The following is a 17,745-nucleotide window of genomic DNA, read 5'->3' as shown; positions in this document are numbered from 1 at the left end:
ATATATTCTGAATTTTTAAGTACTTTTAAGACATTAGTGTATTTTATCTAAGTTTTGGTGTGGTTGGTCTTTGTGGAACATTTCCATGCTTTTCAAATGATCTCATGTGCTTCCCTCGAAAAGGTGTGACATTTACTAGTAAAGATGTTTCTGTGGAGTTGTTTTGTAGAGTTGGGTGCAGATGTAACTATTAAGTTAAAATAAATTATTTACCTATGCTTCTAGGACCTGGGAAGCCTTGCTGTAAATTTATCTTAGCTTGAGAATATTTTATTCTTTTCAGATGACATCTGCTATAAGGGCACCCAAGCTACCTCTTGTAGCAGGATGTCTGAGGGGGCTGGTTGCACTCATGTACAACTTCACCAAGTCTGTGGATGAAGGTATGTTCTTTTTCTATGTGAAAGGCAATGACACATTTTGAGACAGTTTTACAGACAGTTGTACATTTAATTATTATTTAGCCAAAAAGTAGCGCCATTTCTGCGTGTAAACTCAGAATTAAAATTTCCCGGTTAGTAGATGGTTTATACAAAATACACAGTCACGCAGTCTTTGTAATCTCTCTTTGTGTGAAGTGGTTCATCAGCATTTTTCTATATGTAGATCTTTGAGGTGCTATTCTCTGACTACCATATTGGGCAGCTGTGAGAGCCACATTGAAGGTGGAATGCAGTTTGTGTAGAGATGTATTTCTCTTAAGAGTCTGCTTGATCACGGGTATTTGGAAAAATCAGCTGATATAGATGTACAATTTTTTTTCAAATTTAAGAGTATTTCAGGAAAAAAAAGTCTCTGTCTCTTAAAATGAGATATATAACACTTTCCAATATCACTTCTTCATATCAAGCTTTGATAAAAATATGTTAGTCTTCACTCTGCCTACTGTATGTCAGTAGTGAAATATTCACTGCTGGGTTGTTTCACAGATCCTCAGACTGCAAGGGAGATTTTTGATTTTGCAATGAAGGCAATCAACCCACAGGTAAATCTGCTATGTGTTAATTGTTCTATTGGCATAAACCAATTAGCCCTGGTGAAGAGTAAATCACAGTGACAAACCTTTTCTGATATTACAGATTGATCAGAAGCGATACGCAGTACCTCTAGGTAAGATGTAAACTATTTCCATTTATGCTGAGGTGGATACTGTCTTTTGTCTGGAATTGTTTATTCTTTGCTGGATGTATTCAAATATTTCTAGTCTCTAATCTTCTAAGCTGGCTGCTGTACTTTAAATTAGGATATAGAGTTTAACATGTATTTGGTTAAACTAGTCAAGGTCTAATCAGCTTATGAATAGCAGCATTATACTTGGTGCTATTCCCCCCTCTGGAGTAGTGCAAAACTGTAATGTGAGAAAGAAATGGTAGAAAAAAGAGGAGTGTAACTAATTAGGAGAAAAGAGGTGGCAGTGGATTGAGGTAAAAAAAAAATTAGGAGAGAAATTTCACTGGAAGGAGAAAAACAAAGGGTGGGGGGAATCAGGAGATTAGAAAATTGCCTGTGAAATATGAGTGGCTTATGCAGAAATTGCAAAAATGCAAGGTTTGAGTACTAGGCCCATAGTAACTGTGTGGAGTAAAACCCTCTTTAAAGATAGTCTTGTCCTCTCTCCAGTTAATTAATTAGGGATTTTGAAATTTCATTTATGCTTATATTTGGAATAGTGAAATTGCCTCTAATCTGAATTCTTTATTTGTCTGCACCACAGTTTGACAAAAGAGGGAACTTGTGCATGTGTCCTGACAGCAGAAACCAGATCCTTCTGAATTGTGCAATCAAGTATTCTTATTTATAACCACTGAAGTCTCTTTCTTTTTCAATATTAATGTAAATTACATCAGAACACAGCTGTGCATTCCATAATGGTGTACATTTAAAAAGAGGATTTTGGAAGGTTGTTCTTATGCTTAAGTTCTAAATGTTTGGATACTGATACTGTAGAATATCAGTAGAGGCTAGAGAACATGTTTTATACCCTCCAGTCATGGTGGGTCTGCCTACCTAAAGTCCTACTGTGGACTTTCACAGTCTGGGCTGGTTGTGTAAAGTGTAATGTAACGAGTATTGTTTTTAAATTGCAGCTGGGTTACAGTTGTTCAGCTGGCACTCTGCTCAGTTTGGAGCCTTGCTCCTGGACAACTACGTGTCCCTCTACGAAGCGATGTGCAAATGGTGTGGCCACACTCATCAGGAGCTGAAGAAAGCCAGTTATTCTGCACTAGATTCATTCCTCAAGCAGGTGTGGTAACTTCACTGGGATCTCCAACTCTGAAGCAAAATTAAATTTCTTAAAATAGTGGGAATATTTGGTGCTTGGAAGTTTAACGAATATATTTAATGAATAATTATTTCGTTTGAAGTGGCTTGTATTACAAGCTAAGTACCTTCTAAGGCTTACTGCAATCTTTTGTGAAATGCTGGAATGTTTATATCTGTTGTACAGATTTCCTTAATGGTGGCTAAAGATGCAGAGCTACACAAGAGCAAGTTGCAGTTCTTCATGGAGCAGTTCTATGGGATCATCAGGAGGATGGATTCAAGCAGCAAAGAGTTGTCCATCGCCATTCGTGGATATGGGCTTTTCGCAGCAGTATGTGGAAAAAGTTTATTCTGCTGAAGGAGCTTACTGAAAGCATGTAAAGCTAGGATTCATATACCATGCATTTTACAATTTTACACAGGTCTTTTAATAGGGAATGCTCCTATTTCTGTGTTCTGTCCTGTTGTAAGTGTTGGACTTATTAATTACACTGTAAAATACCTTTTGGATGAAAATTTTTAAAACGTGTACTGAATCTAGTGGGAGCTCTTGCAGCATTGGGTTGTAGTTGTAGTTGCTTCTTGTGCACAAGTTCTGAAAAATGGAAAAAACAGGAGCTTCTTATACAGCTGTCACAAAACTTCAGGATGTGTTTAATTGCTTATAGCAAGGCAATACCTTGTTATCTCTCTCTGCATTTAAATAGTAGAATCCAGGCTGCAGTCTGAGAGTAGTTCAGTGATTCTTACAGAGCTCACCTGGCTAAAAGGCACTGCTGACTGCAGGACAGTAGGAGGTGATTTGTGAAACAACCACAAAGTAAAATACAAGAAGCAACAAACAAAACCATGCTTACATATCAATGTGGATGGCAAGTATTTTAGTCAGCACCATTAGGAATAAACTTCCAAATTCTGTCAGCAGTCAATTAAAATGGGAATATAACAATGAAGTTAATGTTCAGTAAGGAAAGGGTGATATTTATGTATTTGCAGCCTCTGTGCTTGATGGTGGTACCACAACTTCTGTATAATAAAATTCTAGACTGGATTTTATTTGTCTCCCAAAGCAACAATTCGGCTAAATGATCTCAAAGATTATTTAGAGAGGTTTAGGAATTGTGATTGAATAGCTGGTTACTAACTGAATCCTCTTTTTGCTACCTTTTGAGTAGAGTGCATTCGTTTGTAGAACTTTCCACGTCCTTTGTTTAAATTCAGTCTTCCTCTTCTGTGATATGAGGTAGAAAGGAATTGAGTTTAAGGTACTGGTTCCAGAAAAAAAATGAAGTATTTTCAATTACTGTGTTGAAAGAGCCCTATTAAAAACATCTATTATGGAATGCAAGAATTTAAAATTGCATAATGTAAATACAGAGGTAGGATAGTGATGCCTTAAGTTTCAGCTTTCATGATTTTCAGATTCTGTGCTTCCTAGGGGTGTAGTGCTGAGCCTCATATTAAGTGCTAGTCAGCTCTCTTCACAGATTGGGTAGACAAAACAAATCCTTTTCCTGCTGAAGACCAAGGACAACGAGTACAAGTTTCAGGCCCAAAGGCATACTGCAAATTTTAACAAATTTAATGCTCCAGTACCTATAAATCTGTAATATGTTAAGACACACTAATAGTTGTAACTGTGTTTAGGTTAAATCTTCTCCAAGCTTTAGATAGTGCGTTGGGAGGAAGTAGAGTCTTGGTGCTGCTGGAAGTTGTGACTATAGCACTGAACTTGTGTTCATACTTGGTTCAGTTTCAAGGCAGAATATTCCTTTCACTGCTAAAATAATCTTAAAATAATACTTGAAGTTCTCTAAGTGATAAATGGATAGTCTTAATTTTGTCAGCATGTTTTTAGACAGGCTACATTCAACCTCTAGGCTAACAGCCATATTTCACTGTTACGTAAAGCAGTCCATTCTTTCCCATGGTCAGTTCCCTACCATGGTTCTTGCCTGCAGCCTGGTTCCTGTCCACAAAGACTGTTTTTTGACCTAGTTCATGCTGTGATTTACAAATTGCCTAATTCTATAGAAATTTGTAAGCTTTCTTACAAACCCTCTGTTACTCTTTGGGATACTTTCCACTTGTTTGTTAGTTTAGGAATAGTCTTTATAGGTTCTGTTTGTACAGGACCTATAACAATAAAAGTTCAGAATTTGGGCTGCTCAGTTAAGTGTTTAATAGTAGTAATGTGTGTTTAATAGTAGAAATGTGTTAGTGATAACCTGTTAAGCTACATCAAGGTGAGCCACTTACTACTTTAATGCAGCTAATTCAAAATATAAGTGGATCTAAGCATCCATAATGCCATATTTAAGATACTTACAGCCAAATTCCTGTGTTTTTCAGGCTGAATATGAATTCAGGTCACTGAAACGTCAAGTAATTTTACAGTAAATTACACTGCATTAGTGAACTATTATTATAGTCCGTGTCAGGTACTGTGTTTCTCATACATGTAGTGAGTACTTGAAGTTAGTTTATTCGGATGTATTGAGTTTCTGGAAAAACTTCAAGTTTTATTCCTATTGTGGTTCAGTGAAGATGTTGCTGGGTTTTAGTGCTACAGCATGCATTTATTTGCTCAGCTCTACAAAATTGCCAAACCAGGTTTTTATTTTCTCTCTGTAAGCCCTGTAAAGCCATACATTCTGAGGATGTGGACAGCATGTATGTGGAGCTCCTTCAGCGTTGTAAGCAAATGTTTCTCACAGAAGCAGAAACAATTGATGACCATCTGTATCAGCTACCAAGTTTCCTCCAGTCCATTGCAAGTGTGATATTCCATATAGATACAGTAAGTGGAGTATTTAAAGTACCACTCAGTTCTTTTATGCAGTTGCAGATGTGTGAGGAGGTAATAGCTGTGAACTTATGTATGGTAAAAGGTGCTCATTTAACTGAAATGTGATGACATATGGGAAGAATATTAGGAGATTGTATTAGAATATTTGGCTTTAATGGATTTTATTTGAATAAAGAAAATGCCCTGAATGTGTTAAATAAAATGCTGCAGTGTGTGATAGGCAAATGTGAATATGTTTTTATTTATTTCATGTTCTTTATTTGGACGTAGCCATAACCTTTCTGTGTTTATACCACTCTGGTGCTGCTTCTGGTACTGATACTTACTGATACTTAGCATGTCCTTTGAGACTGATACTTTGATTCTGCTAAGATGTTATGCTGTCTGTTTAAATGAGGGCTTTCTGGATCTTACCTGGAGCTGTGAAGTAAGATTGGGGCATACATTTTGTATTCAAGTGGTTATGGATAAACAGATATATAATGCTGTTACTGTTTAATTAAATTGGTCCTTTTTTAGTAAGCTTAAAACTAGATTCATTGAAGCAATAATCTCTTCAGCAATAATCTCTTCAGAGGCTATTTTCTATAATGTGGTCCAGGAAATTTTTTTACTCTGTTTGTTTAATTTTATTTGGGGAGGATTTTGTTGTTGATGTTGCTTTTTGTTTGTTTCTTTGGGATTTTGTATGTCTGAGATTAATTCACTTGCTAAGTCTCTTCTTGTTCTCAGAGGAGATCATGATGCAAGCTCTTGTAACAAAGTAACATGCTGAAATAAATGCACAAAATTTGCCTAATGGGTGTTTTGCTTTTCTTTATTCTAGGTTCCTGAGGTATACACTCCAGTTCTTGAACATCTAGTTGTGCTGCAGATCAGCAGCTTTCCACAGTACAGTGAAAAAATGCAGCCGGTCTGTTGCAGATCTATAATAAAGGTGTTTCTGTCTCTCTCAGGAAAAGGTCCAATTCTCTGGAGCTTTGTTAGCACTGTGGGTAAGTCTGTGATACCAACTTCATTGGAGGTTTTTGGGATCATGGGGTTGTTTTCCTTTGGTTGGGTTGGGTTTTTTTGCCCTAAATTGCTTAACTGATTCTAGGAGGGAAGTGTGTAATAGCCATTCAGGATCAAAAATGAAATTTGTCCTGTTCTCTTGTAATGGAGGTTGAGTGTTTTCATGGTGATATTTTCCAATATCCCCTGTTAAATACCTTCAGGAATGCATTTAACAATCGTTTTGGATAACAAACTGGATATGATTTAGGGCAGGAGAATACATGTTTGTGGTAAGACTTGCATTCCTACTGTGAAGAATTGTGGAAAGAAAGGGATTTCATAGAAAAGTGTACAAAAATCTATTCATTGTCTTTTCAGTTACCCCTACAAAATAGCACAGAAAATAGGGTGAGTGTTATCTTTATTAGAAATGCAAATTTTTTCATGATGTGAAACTTCTAAATAGTAAAATTCCAAATATGAAGTTAGTTAGATATAGTTCTGTGAATGTAATAGTGAATGTGTCAGCACTGGTAACTGGCAGTTCTAGTAGTCTCAAGCATGCTGAGATTTATTCTAAATTATTTTCAGAAATTATTTTTGATTTCTTCAAATATTTATGGTGGCTTTTTTCTATTGCTGAGGCATTGTCATTGTTTCCCATGTTCTAGAGTAAGGAAGTGGTACATCCAGTTGCCATGTTCATCCTAAGTTCATGAAAATCATTGAGGGTTGTTGCCTTTTCAATAAGGGCATTATGGGTAATGCCTTGGTCATCTTTCATAATCAGGAAAAAGTCAAAGCAGTATTGAGAAAAAGTGGTAAGAAGCAAGTTCAGGATTGGTTACCTGTGGAGCGTCCTAGAGTCAAGCTCTGATTTGAGCTATTTTGTCCTTAAAGGAAAAAAAATCTGGGTTCTTTTGCTTCTCCCTTACTATGATAGAATATAGAAAACTGATTTGTTTAGTTGTTAATTTAATGAGTGATATGAATGCCATGCTTTTTTAATCTATTCAGGCAATTTGGGTTTTTGTTTGTTTCAGTGCATCAGGGATTAATCAGAATTTTCTCCAAGCCAATCACATTTTCAAAGGTAAAATAACTGTTTAAACATATTTATTTCATTTAGATTCCTAGAGTATATATATTCCTTTCCAGACAGCCTAACCCAGTAAACAAGGGAAGGCCCAAAGAAGCAAAAATAGTGCTATCCATTTTGTTATTAGTCCATTAGTGTTATTAGTTATTGGCTCATATGGTCTTAGTCTCTCATCCCCTCTGCTCAGCACAGTGTGCATGTGCCGCTTGTGCCTGAATAAATAAAATTACAGGAAATAGATGTCTGTTAGGTCAGGTTGTCTGTAATAAAGTAGGTTGTAATTAAAGTCATCCAACTTTCTTCCAGGTTAAATTTTAGACATTTCAAATGTTACTGAATGCTTGTGTTAAGTAAGGATGTTAAAGCTTTTTAATCCTGTGCAACAGAATAACTATAGAACTTCGCAAATAATTGAGTAGTAGGAGAACAACTTCAGAGGGTTTTGGGTTTTTTTTTCTGAAAGGAGGTGGTTATTTTGTGCCCTATTCAGATTGATTCAGAAAGCTAAGCATTTCATGATGCTACCTGCAATAGTAATGTTACATTGTGTTGCATGGGGCAGGTAGTTCCATAGACAGTTGTACTGGGATTTGGCTGAGATAGAGTTAATTTTTCCCATAGCAGTCCTCATGGAGCTGTGCTTGTTTTTGTAACTGGAGATGTGTTGATAGCACAGCAGTATTTTGGCTACTGCTGAGCAGCACTGGCATAGCATCAAGGCTGGCTCTCCAGCATTTTCCCCTCACCAGTAGGCTGGGAGGGGACAGAGCCAGGACAGCTGACCCAAAATGACCAAAGGGGGATATTCCATGCCATATGGAATATGTGTCTGGTCAGCAATAAAAGCTGGCAAAAAGGAGGAGGTGGGCAGCATTGGTTAAGATGTTTGTCTTCTGGAACTTCTGCTCATGTACCAAAACCCTGCTTCCAAGGCTGGACATTGCCTGCTGATGGGAAGAAGCAGAGAATAAATCTTTTGTTATCCTTTGCTACTAAACTGTTTTTATCTTGACCCATGAGCTTTTTTCACCTTATTTTCCCCTTCCCATTCCTGGTGAGGAGGAGAGTGATAGAATGTCATGGTGGGTACCTGCTGTGCACCCAGGGTCAAACCACCAAAGCAATGTTCCTGACAAATATTGTGTCCCTTCAGGATTTTTTTGGAAAAGAAACTTCTGGATCAGAAGAAGCCTTAGAAGCTGGAGAAGTTGGGACACGAAGATCGAAAGTACCAACTTATAAGGACTATCTGTACCTCTTTAGAAGTCTACTGAGCTGTGACACAATGAAGGTAAAGCACAGTTAACATGAAAATACTAAATGAAACAGAAAATGAAACACAATCCTGAGTCTTGTCTTATCACTGGTTTTTTAACTTTGGACTTTTTCCAAATGTCCTGCTGTAGAAGGATTGTTTCTGGTTTTGGTTGGATTTTATGGCTGATAAATTAATTAAACAGGGATTAATTTATGCTTTCATAGCTGAGAAACATCTAAAACTGGATTCTCTGGATCATTTCAATGTTAGTTTGTAAATTAAGAAATAATTTTTATTTGTGTTTTGAAAAACGAACATTTTTGTCGTACAAAGGAATGTGTTTTTGAAGATGCAAACTTTCTTACTGAAAATGCACAACTGCAGTCCTTGAGTCGCATCCTGTATGATGAACTTATAAAATCTGTGTTGAAGATTATTGAGAAATTGGACCTGACTGTTCAGAAACTGGATGTTAGTGAGCAGGTGAGACCTGAGGACCTGTCCATTAACTCCTGCTGTTGTAGGGGAACCCAAATCATATCCCTTGCTTTGTTTTTATTATGCCTAGATAGCACCCTTTAGTGCCTTTGGAGTAATATTTATCCTAGATAAAATGTTTTACTTAATATTTCTGAATGTTGCATTGTAGTGTTAGGAGATGGAAACATCAGAATCAATAGAAGTTCACAGAAACTGTTACTTTAGACCTTTCTACTCTGGAATCTACTGTTTTTCATTTTTCAACTGGCTTTCTCCTTAGGAACAGGCATATCTTATTTTTCTTTTCAGTTACTGATGTGTCAACTGTTAGTCCTTCATCTGTCAGAGTACCTAGTAACAGCTAGAAAGAGACAGACTGTTAATGTGGCAAAAAAAAAAAGTGTAAAAGCTTTATGTGTTGTCACAGATCCAGTGTTTTTTCTTCAATATTTATTTTCAGGAGGAAAACGCAGGTGACAGTGCTTTGGTTGGGCTTTCTTCTGACCCTGCTTCAAACCTTCAGCCAGCGAAGCCAATAGATTTTGCTGCCTTCATAAATCTCGTGGAATTCTGCAGGTATTGATATGTTTTTATGTAATTTGAAAGTTACAAAGTGATTGGAGGAAGTTTGAGGTGAAATGTGTTTAAGATGTTTGTTTCTGAGGTAGTTTGATAGATCATAATTCAAAATGCACAAGATGGTTATGAGGGAGACAGGAAGTGTTTTTCAGACACCTGGGCCATACATAGGTAAACACAAACAAACTCATCAACTCAGGTTTTTTAAAAGAGTACAGGAGACATTCTTTAGTATTCACTGTCATTATTTGGGTGTAATTGTCTTTCATTATATGTTTGTATTATATGTTGCAACTTCTAGTATTATCCTGACCATGTATCCTAAATACTGGTGAGACCAGAGATACAGACTTCATGGACTAGTAAGGGGCATTAAGTGAAAGGTACAGCATTAGTTGCCTGTGGAGGTCCAGTAATGAAATGTGATATATGAAGGTGTGTGTTTGTATGAATTCAATAATGAGATCAATGAGATAATTCAATAAGGGATAAATGGCCTATAAAACAAAATGAAAATCTTCCTGTGCTTGATTCAGAAGGCAGCATGCATTTATTCTCCATCTGTCTTTAGAGCTGCTCTGTTACAGCAATATTTCTTTCTTGTACTGAGATGAAAGTTTTTAAAAAATAAAATATTGTATTTGATTACTTTTTTTCTTTTTTTTTTTTCCCTCCTGTGTTTTCTGGCAATTGGTTTTAGAGAGATACTTCCAGACAAACACGTGGAATACTTTCACCCTTGGGTATATTCCTTTGGTTATGAGCTTGTTACACATTCAACAAGACTACCTCTTATTAGTGGATTCTACAAGCTGCTCTCAGTTGCAATGAAAATTGCCAAGAGGATAAAATACTTTGAGGTGAGATCTTTTACCCAGTGGAGGAGTAACTTGTTATATTAATGACTCTGCCATTCTTTATGTACAGTGTTTTATTCCCTGTGAAAAACAGTTCGTTGAAACAGTTACTGGCTTGTTTCAAATGTTCGTAGCTTCCTACAGCTCCATAATTAGAAGCACATAAGAAGTCAAAATTTAGACTAGAGGTCCAGTTTCTGGAGACACACCATCCATGTGTAATCACAGAATCTCCAAATTGTTAGCGTTGGAAGGGACCTCTGGAATTCATCCAGTCCAACCCCTCTGCCGAGGTAGTGTCACCTAGAGCTGGTGACACAGGAACTGATCAAGGTGGGTTTGGAATGTCTTCTGAGAGGGAGAGTCCACGACCTCCCTTGGGCAGCCTGTTCCAGTTCTCTTTCCAAAACCCTGAGCTGGGTGAACAGAGAGATGGGAGGTACCCTTGCACTGCAGGTGGTATAAAGGGTATTTTGGATAGAAACAGTCTAACAGAACAGCAGAGTCATGTCTGGGTTAAGTACTCAACTTCTATTCCTCTCAGTGACTTCCACAGGGAATGTGATGCCCTGTTGGTGGATGCACTGTTTGTGATATGGAAGCTGTTGGACTAAAGCACGTGGGTGTGTAGCCCAACACAGAGCCCAGAGCTGTCCTTGCCACTGCTGCTGATGGCACCAAGTGAAGCACATTTGGAGACTCATTGGTGTAGATGCTTGTACTGTGCACACTTGTAAATTGTTTTCTTATTACACGAGCATTCTTGCCACCTGGACATCCACTGTTAGGGAAGTTTGGGTTTTTATGGTTTGTTGTGTGAACAGAGAAACTTAAAGCACTGAAAAGTTACTTTGAAGTTGTATCTCTTGTTTATTTGCAGTCAATACCGCTTGTTTATTTGCATAATATTTAATATATTCCAAAAAGTTGACCCTCAGTGAACCATATTAATGTTAATTTCTAATGTTTGGAAGATCAAAGATACATCTCAAGTTTTCACTGACCCCCAGTTTCGTATTGGACAGTATGATGTATGTATTCTGAGTTGAACTTGTGGTTCATATATATACTATGTCCTTTTTAATAGCACTGACTCGTGGTTTCTGTTTGGTAGGGTGTCAGTCCAAAGAGCCTCAGAAGCTGTCCTGAAGACCCAGAAAAGAGCTCTTGCTTTGCACTTTTTGTAAAGTTTGGAAAAGAGGTAAGGAATTTTGCTCACTAACTTTCTTAGTCTGAATACAAACATATGTGATTCAATCAAAATTTTATCATGTGAGGAATCTTATATATGCAGTAGAAGTTTTCCTGCTTTTTAGAGCTGTGCAAGAGAGTTTTAGGATTTTTTTCTTTCTGTTTTTTACTTAATGTCAGAAGAGGTATATTGGTCACCAGTTCATATACAATTGAGAAATAACAGTAAAAATACTTCTGGTAACTGTCTGCCGGTAGATGAGATTCCAGTACTAGTTTTGGCTTGTTTATTTTATATGGGTATTGGTACAGTTAAGTCAAGGTTTCAAAAGGTTATATTTGGTCTCAATCTGTCCATCTGAATTTTAGGTTGCAGCAAAAATGAAACAGTATAAAGATGAGTTGTTGGCATCTTGTCTGATTTTTTTGCTCTCTTTACCACATGACATCATCATGCTTGATATCAAAGCATATATTCCTGCACTGCAGGTGAGTCAAATTGATGTACAGCTAACAGGTTTTTTTCCCTAAGGTATGTACAAATATTCCATAGCTAAATATTAAGATAAATATTAAGCTCTCTGCAGTCTTCTGTAAGATAGAATACAAACGACTTGACTCTTTGGATAAAAAATAAATTGTTGGAATTTGCTTTTGCACTAAGCAGACTCTCTTAGTGCCTGTGTTGTAGTATACGCATATCTTCTGTGCTGATCTTGAGTGAGATGCTAAACAGAGAAAAGTTATTGCAAAGGGAAATGTACACCAGATGCTTTTAAATTTGTCTCTTTTGCCAATAACCAACACTAGTCAATAAATGTGAAAGGCTGACAGTTTTGTATTTGACACTTAGAATGCATTTAAACTGGGCCTTAGCTGTACCCCAATGGCTGATCTGGGCCTGGATGCCTTGGAAGACTGGTCAGCTCACATCCCCAGACATATGATGCAACCCTATTACAAGGATGTTCTGCCTCTTCTTGATGGTTATTTGAAAAGCTCTACATCTACAGGTACATATGTGCAAAAAATTGCTAGTCTTAAGGAAGAGGGAAATAATTTTTATAAAGATGTAGACATGCCATACCTTTTATTTATATTGTGCACTTTCTGTGTTTGGAATAATGTAACTTCCCTTACAGCCCAAAATGCACTTTTTTGTTAAACTAGGACTTAATTGCTTCTGCTGAACAATCAGTAATCATTGCCATTTTATTTATTACTTCTGTCTGATATGTCCTTTTTTTGCTTAAATTAGCTTAGTTTTACTAAGGGACTGATTTTCCTTAATAAAAATTTTAAATGAAAGAATAATTGTCATGTTTTGAAAATAAAAATGGGCAAAACAAGAGTGAGGTTTTTTTAAATGAAACTATGAGTAGGTGCTTGAGATGCTGGTACAATAAACTGGTGTTGATATGCTGTTTTTTCTGTTCATTAGTTGAATCCCAGAATAACTGGGAAGTAAGAAAACTTTCTCAAGCAGCCCAGAAAGGACGTAATAAAGTCGTGATACAGCGAATAAGAAAAGCAAAGACATTTTCTGGGGTAAGAACCCTCTTTCTTCTTAGAGTTAAACGTTAATCCTTTCTTCCCACTGCTTCTTTTCCTTTCTTGCATGCATACTTTCTTTTAGTATGAGGGCTAGTTCTATCTTAGAGGAGTTTAATGAATTCCATTCTACAGTGTGGCTCAAGAATCTGTTACATCAGCTGGAAAGATGTCATATTCCAGGGTGAGGATGGATGTTGAGCAGGGAAGGGGGACTGAAGAAATCCTGTAAGTCAGTATCACTGCTAAACTGATGCATTATGGCAACAAAAATTTATTTCCAGCACCCAAAATCAGGTGCCAGCTTAGCAGCTTTGCAGTATGCAATGCCATTTTGTGAATGTTTAAGTGGTTGAGCGATTTTTAATTGTCTTGTGGATGGGCTTGCAGTCTTTAGAGGCCAACATATGTATTACTTTGTCCAGTGGCCTCTCAAATATAAGTATAGTTTATTTCTATATTCCAGTACACCAACTAACTTGGAATAAACCTCTTTTTAGGTGTGACATTATTAGTTACTCCTATAGATAAAACTCTTTTCAACCTGGTTGTCTTTGAACATACGATACTCCTGGACTGAGTCCAGTGGAGAGCTACAAAGATGGTTAGAGGACTGGAGCATCTCATATGAGGAAATGCCAAGGTATCTCAGCCTGTTTAACCTGGAGAAGTGATGACTGAGAAGAGACCTGATCAGTATCTATCAGTATCTGAAGGGAGGATGGCAAGAGGATGGAGCCAGGCTCTTCTCAGTGGTGCCAAGCAATAGAACAAGAGGCAGTGGGCAGAAACTCAGGAAGTTCCATCTAGTATGGAGAAGAATCTCTTAACTGTGCAGTGACTGAGCACTGGGACAGATTTGTCAGAGTAGTTACGGAGTCTTCCTCTCTGGAGATATTCCAGAATTGTCTGGATGCAATCCTGTGCCTGTGCTCTAGGATGACCCTGCTTGAGAAGGGAGGTTGGACCAGATGACCAGCAGCAGTCCCTTCCAACCTTGATTATTTTGTGATTCTGTGAAACAAAGTGAGTTAATTTTATGTCCCATACAGGCTGCTTCTGAAAATCAGTTTCCTGGGAGAGGCACTGTTTAGTCTGGAGAAAGAAGGCTCAGGGTAGACCTTATTGCTCTTTACAACTATCTGAAAGGAGGTTGTAGCCTTGTGGGGGTTGGTCCCTCAGGTAACAAGTGACAGGACAAGAGCAAGTGGCCTCAGGTTGTGCCAGAGGAGGTTTAGATTGGATATTTGGAAAAATACCTTCATGAAAGAGGTGGTCAGGCATTGGAGCAGGCTACGCAGGTAAGCAGTAGAATCACCATCCCTGAAGTGTTCAAAAACACGTGGGTGTGGCACTTGAGGACATGTTTGTGATGAGCATGGCAGTGCTGGGTTAATGGTTGGACTTGATGGCTTTAGAGGTATTCTCTAATCTAAATGATCCTGTGATTCTATATAGGTACAGGGTCTAAACTTTAAGCAAATGAAAAGAGTGATTTTTGCTTCAAATTTGTTTCTGCTTTTTCCACTGTTATGTCATTTTGTAGGTATGTGTTACCTGTGATAATAAAATTTTGCTTGAGAAATGGTAGTTGAAAGCTCACAGTCTTGCCCTCTTTTGTTTACTAAACCGAAGCTCTTTTGTTTGATGCAATTCTTCTCCTCTTGGTTTCATTTTACCTTCTTCCTCTGTATTTAATAAGAGCCATAAGACCTTCATTTACTCTGTAAACATAATTACTTCTGTATAGAAGTAACTGCTCTTTCACTAATATTGATCTGTTGAATTATTTAGGATAGTAGTCCCTCCTTGGAAGCAGTAAGGACTAGAGTGGCACGCCTTCTTGGGTCTTTGGGAGGGCAGATTAATCACAACTTAATTACAGGTAAGCATCCTGTTGAAAATATTTGTATGCCTCTGCTGTGTCTCTTGAAAGTAGATTTCGTTGAGGCCTCAACATCACTTTCAAATACCTGTTTTTTGTTGCTCTTGTTTAAACAGAATTACTTTTATTCAGTTCTGGAGTTTAGTAGAGCAAAAGTATTCGCCAACTTAATATGGAGTAGGGAAAGCGTTTAGGAAATATACAGTTGAAAGAAAAAAAAAAACTATACATCTGAGTATATGGTTTTATTTATTCCACCCTTCACCCTCTGGCTGCAGATTTTAAAACTCTGCCCCAGTTTGTAGCTGCTTAATACTTACTTTTACCTCTACTACAGTTATCAGTATTTAGGAACTGCAGTCATGAATTGTGTAAATCTCAGCATGCTTATTTTTTCACTTATGAGTTTAAGGTACATCATGCCTTTAGTATGTGTGGGTAGTAGAGTTCCTTTTGGTGCTCCTTAAAAAAAAAGACAGCATTTTCTCCCTTTCTCTATCCAGTCCATGAACAAGCTTTATAATTTAAATATTAAATATCACACAGTCTAATAAAAATGCAAAACAACAGTGTAAATTGTATAAGATCATGAGATTCAAGGGATAAATTTAGCACAAAATTCAGTTAATCTAAAAGTTAATGTAGTATTATGCATTTTTTCCCCTTTCTTTGTCTGCTTAGGTTTGTTTTTTCTGCCTTTACAATCAATTTTCTTTCTGCCAAGTACTTCTCTGTTATTTACTCAAGAATACTGGGGGAAAGTAGCCTTATGCTCTGGAAATTAAATACAAAGTGTGGTCAGATTTTGTTAACCAAATTTACAAATATGGGAATATAGGGAGAGAAGGGAGTAAGTATGCCAGTTATCCTTGGAGGAGATAGCTATAAATGGCTGCAAATGTAGTAATTTTCTGTGCAATTGCAAGAGTCGGTATGTTGGATCTTCTTGTCTGATTGACCTTCAAGAATATTCTGCAACATTAGAAAACAAATGCATTATATTGGATGTCTTACAGAAGTATTTTAAATCGAGTGTGATTCAATGTCTTCTGTATTTGTCTGCAAACTTAACTTGTATTGAAACTGGAGACTGCTGCAATGCTCACCTGAAATGCTGGCTACTATTTTTAATGTCATTTATAAAGCATTAACATTGCACGGCAATGTAACTGAAGTTGGAAGGTTACAGATATTTTTGACTGAACTAAGTAAATATTTGCTCTGTGAATATTGTATTAAGCTTGTTTACATCTTTCAAATGCATCAGCTACCTCTGCAGAAGAGATGATGAAGAAATGTGTGTCCTGGGACACAGAGAAGCGCCTGAGCTTTGCTGTACCATTTGCAGATATGAAGCCTGTCATCTACTTGGACTTATTTTTGCCTCATGTGACTGAACTGGCTCTTTCTGCAAGTGACAGGCAAACAAAAGTATTGATTTTTTTTTTCTCTATCTTGTTTTATGCTAGCTGATAAAGTTGTGTAAAATGTCTTCCTTGTTACTACAGACCTGTTTTAATTAATTTATAGGTAGCAATGTGCTTCTTTGGTACCCTTTCATGATTACACTATTCTGAGTGTTTAGAAGCCAAAGAGCAGAAGTTGCTGTAAGCTCTGTCAGACAGCATTGTGCTTGATATAACATAAAAATGAATATTTTTAACAAGTGGATCTTTTTTAACTGGTGTTGTTTGGCCTCCTTCTCATGCCCAGCCTATGACCTTGTGGGCTCAGTCCAGCACAGCACTTAAGCAAATACTTTGGTGCTGTGCTGGATTGGGATGTTGATACCCAAAGAGAGTCCAGACTGGAAGTATCCTTGAAAACACTATGGGTGAGTTACCTGATGATGAACTTTCTCCAGCTTATATGTGACTGCCCATGACAGAGACTAAAACATTAGGGAAGAGGCCAGTTAGAACGTGTGTAAATTATTTCCATGGTCATGATCTGTTCCTAGAATGGTAATTTTGCATAGATGTGATTTTTCAAGCACACCCTTTCATGTGACTCATTCTCTCCTGCCCACAATTTTGTCTTCTCTGGGAAAGTAATGGGTGCATAACTGGAGGGATTTTTAAATTTCAGGTTGCAGCATGTGAGCTACTACATGGCATAGTCACATATATGTTGGGGAAAGCCTCTCAGATGCCAGAAGGACGTGAGGGTCCCCCACCTATGTACCATTTATATAAACGAATATTTCCGGTACTGCTTCGTCTTGCTTGTGACATAGACCAGGTAAGCAGATATATTTATAGGAATTTTAACTTGTCAGATACCTTTAAGTATGGAAATTGATGAATAGTTTTATTTAGAAGTTTTCCTAACGTGCTGATTTGGGTTTTTTTTCCCCAAGTGAAGAGTAGTTTATAGGCTGAATTCTGTTCTAGGGATGGATCATCCAGATTCTGGGAGTAGGGTCAAAACCTGTTCAAATACTGCTTTCCAATACTTCCATGATGCAGTGTAGTTCATTTTATAGACCCTTTTTCAGAGTACTGGTTTTTATTCTTACATATTAATAACAAGTAGCATAGAAATGTATTGATCCTAGAAATGCAGTTAATGTTTGCTGTTTTCAGGTAGCAAGACAGTTGTATGAGCCTTTAGTCATGCAACTCATTCACTGGTTTACCAACAACAAAAAATTTGAGAGTCAAGATACAGTGGCATTTCTGGAAGCTATCCTGGTAGGTCATAAGTCTTTCCTCTCTTTTCTCTGTGCATTGTGACTTTATTTTTAACTAGCATTGTTTTACTGCTGAAGCAACC

The 17,745-nt window shown here is 37.3% G+C and overlaps 1 protein-coding gene across 1 annotated transcript in view; it reads left to right on the top strand.

Annotated features, from left to right (window-relative positions):
* PRKDC (protein kinase, DNA-activated, catalytic subunit) overlaps positions 1-17,745 on the top strand; it is an 81,456-nt gene that overhangs the window by 4,804 nt on the left and 58,907 nt on the right. The window contains exons 7-26 of the mRNA XM_066330881.1: positions 284-383; positions 930-985; positions 1,080-1,110; positions 2,088-2,245; positions 2,450-2,596; positions 4,901-5,065; positions 5,901-6,069; positions 7,114-7,163; positions 8,323-8,460; positions 8,761-8,910; positions 9,368-9,483; positions 10,187-10,346; positions 11,458-11,544; positions 11,904-12,023; positions 12,388-12,547; positions 12,976-13,082; positions 14,880-14,970; positions 16,238-16,401; positions 17,059-17,211; positions 17,556-17,663. Coding sequence (XP_066186978.1) covers positions 284-383; positions 930-985; positions 1,080-1,110; positions 2,088-2,245; positions 2,450-2,596; positions 4,901-5,065; positions 5,901-6,069; positions 7,114-7,163; positions 8,323-8,460; positions 8,761-8,910; positions 9,368-9,483; positions 10,187-10,346; positions 11,458-11,544; positions 11,904-12,023; positions 12,388-12,547; positions 12,976-13,082; positions 14,880-14,970; positions 16,238-16,401; positions 17,059-17,211; positions 17,556-17,663 — 2,430 coding nt within the window. The remainder of the gene's footprint in view (positions 1-283; positions 384-929; positions 986-1,079; positions 1,111-2,087; positions 2,246-2,449; positions 2,597-4,900; positions 5,066-5,900; positions 6,070-7,113; positions 7,164-8,322; positions 8,461-8,760; positions 8,911-9,367; positions 9,484-10,186; positions 10,347-11,457; positions 11,545-11,903; positions 12,024-12,387; positions 12,548-12,975; positions 13,083-14,879; positions 14,971-16,237; positions 16,402-17,058; positions 17,212-17,555; positions 17,664-17,745) is intronic.

Source organism: Sylvia atricapilla, chromosome 1 (genome assembly GCF_009819655.1).
Source record: "Sylvia atricapilla isolate bSylAtr1 chromosome 1, bSylAtr1.pri, whole genome shotgun sequence".
NCBI classification, from domain to species: domain Eukaryota; kingdom Metazoa; phylum Chordata; class Aves; order Passeriformes; family Sylviidae; genus Sylvia; species Sylvia atricapilla.
Note: the sequence above shows the minus strand (reverse complement) of the source record. Positions and strands in the feature narration are given on the sequence as shown.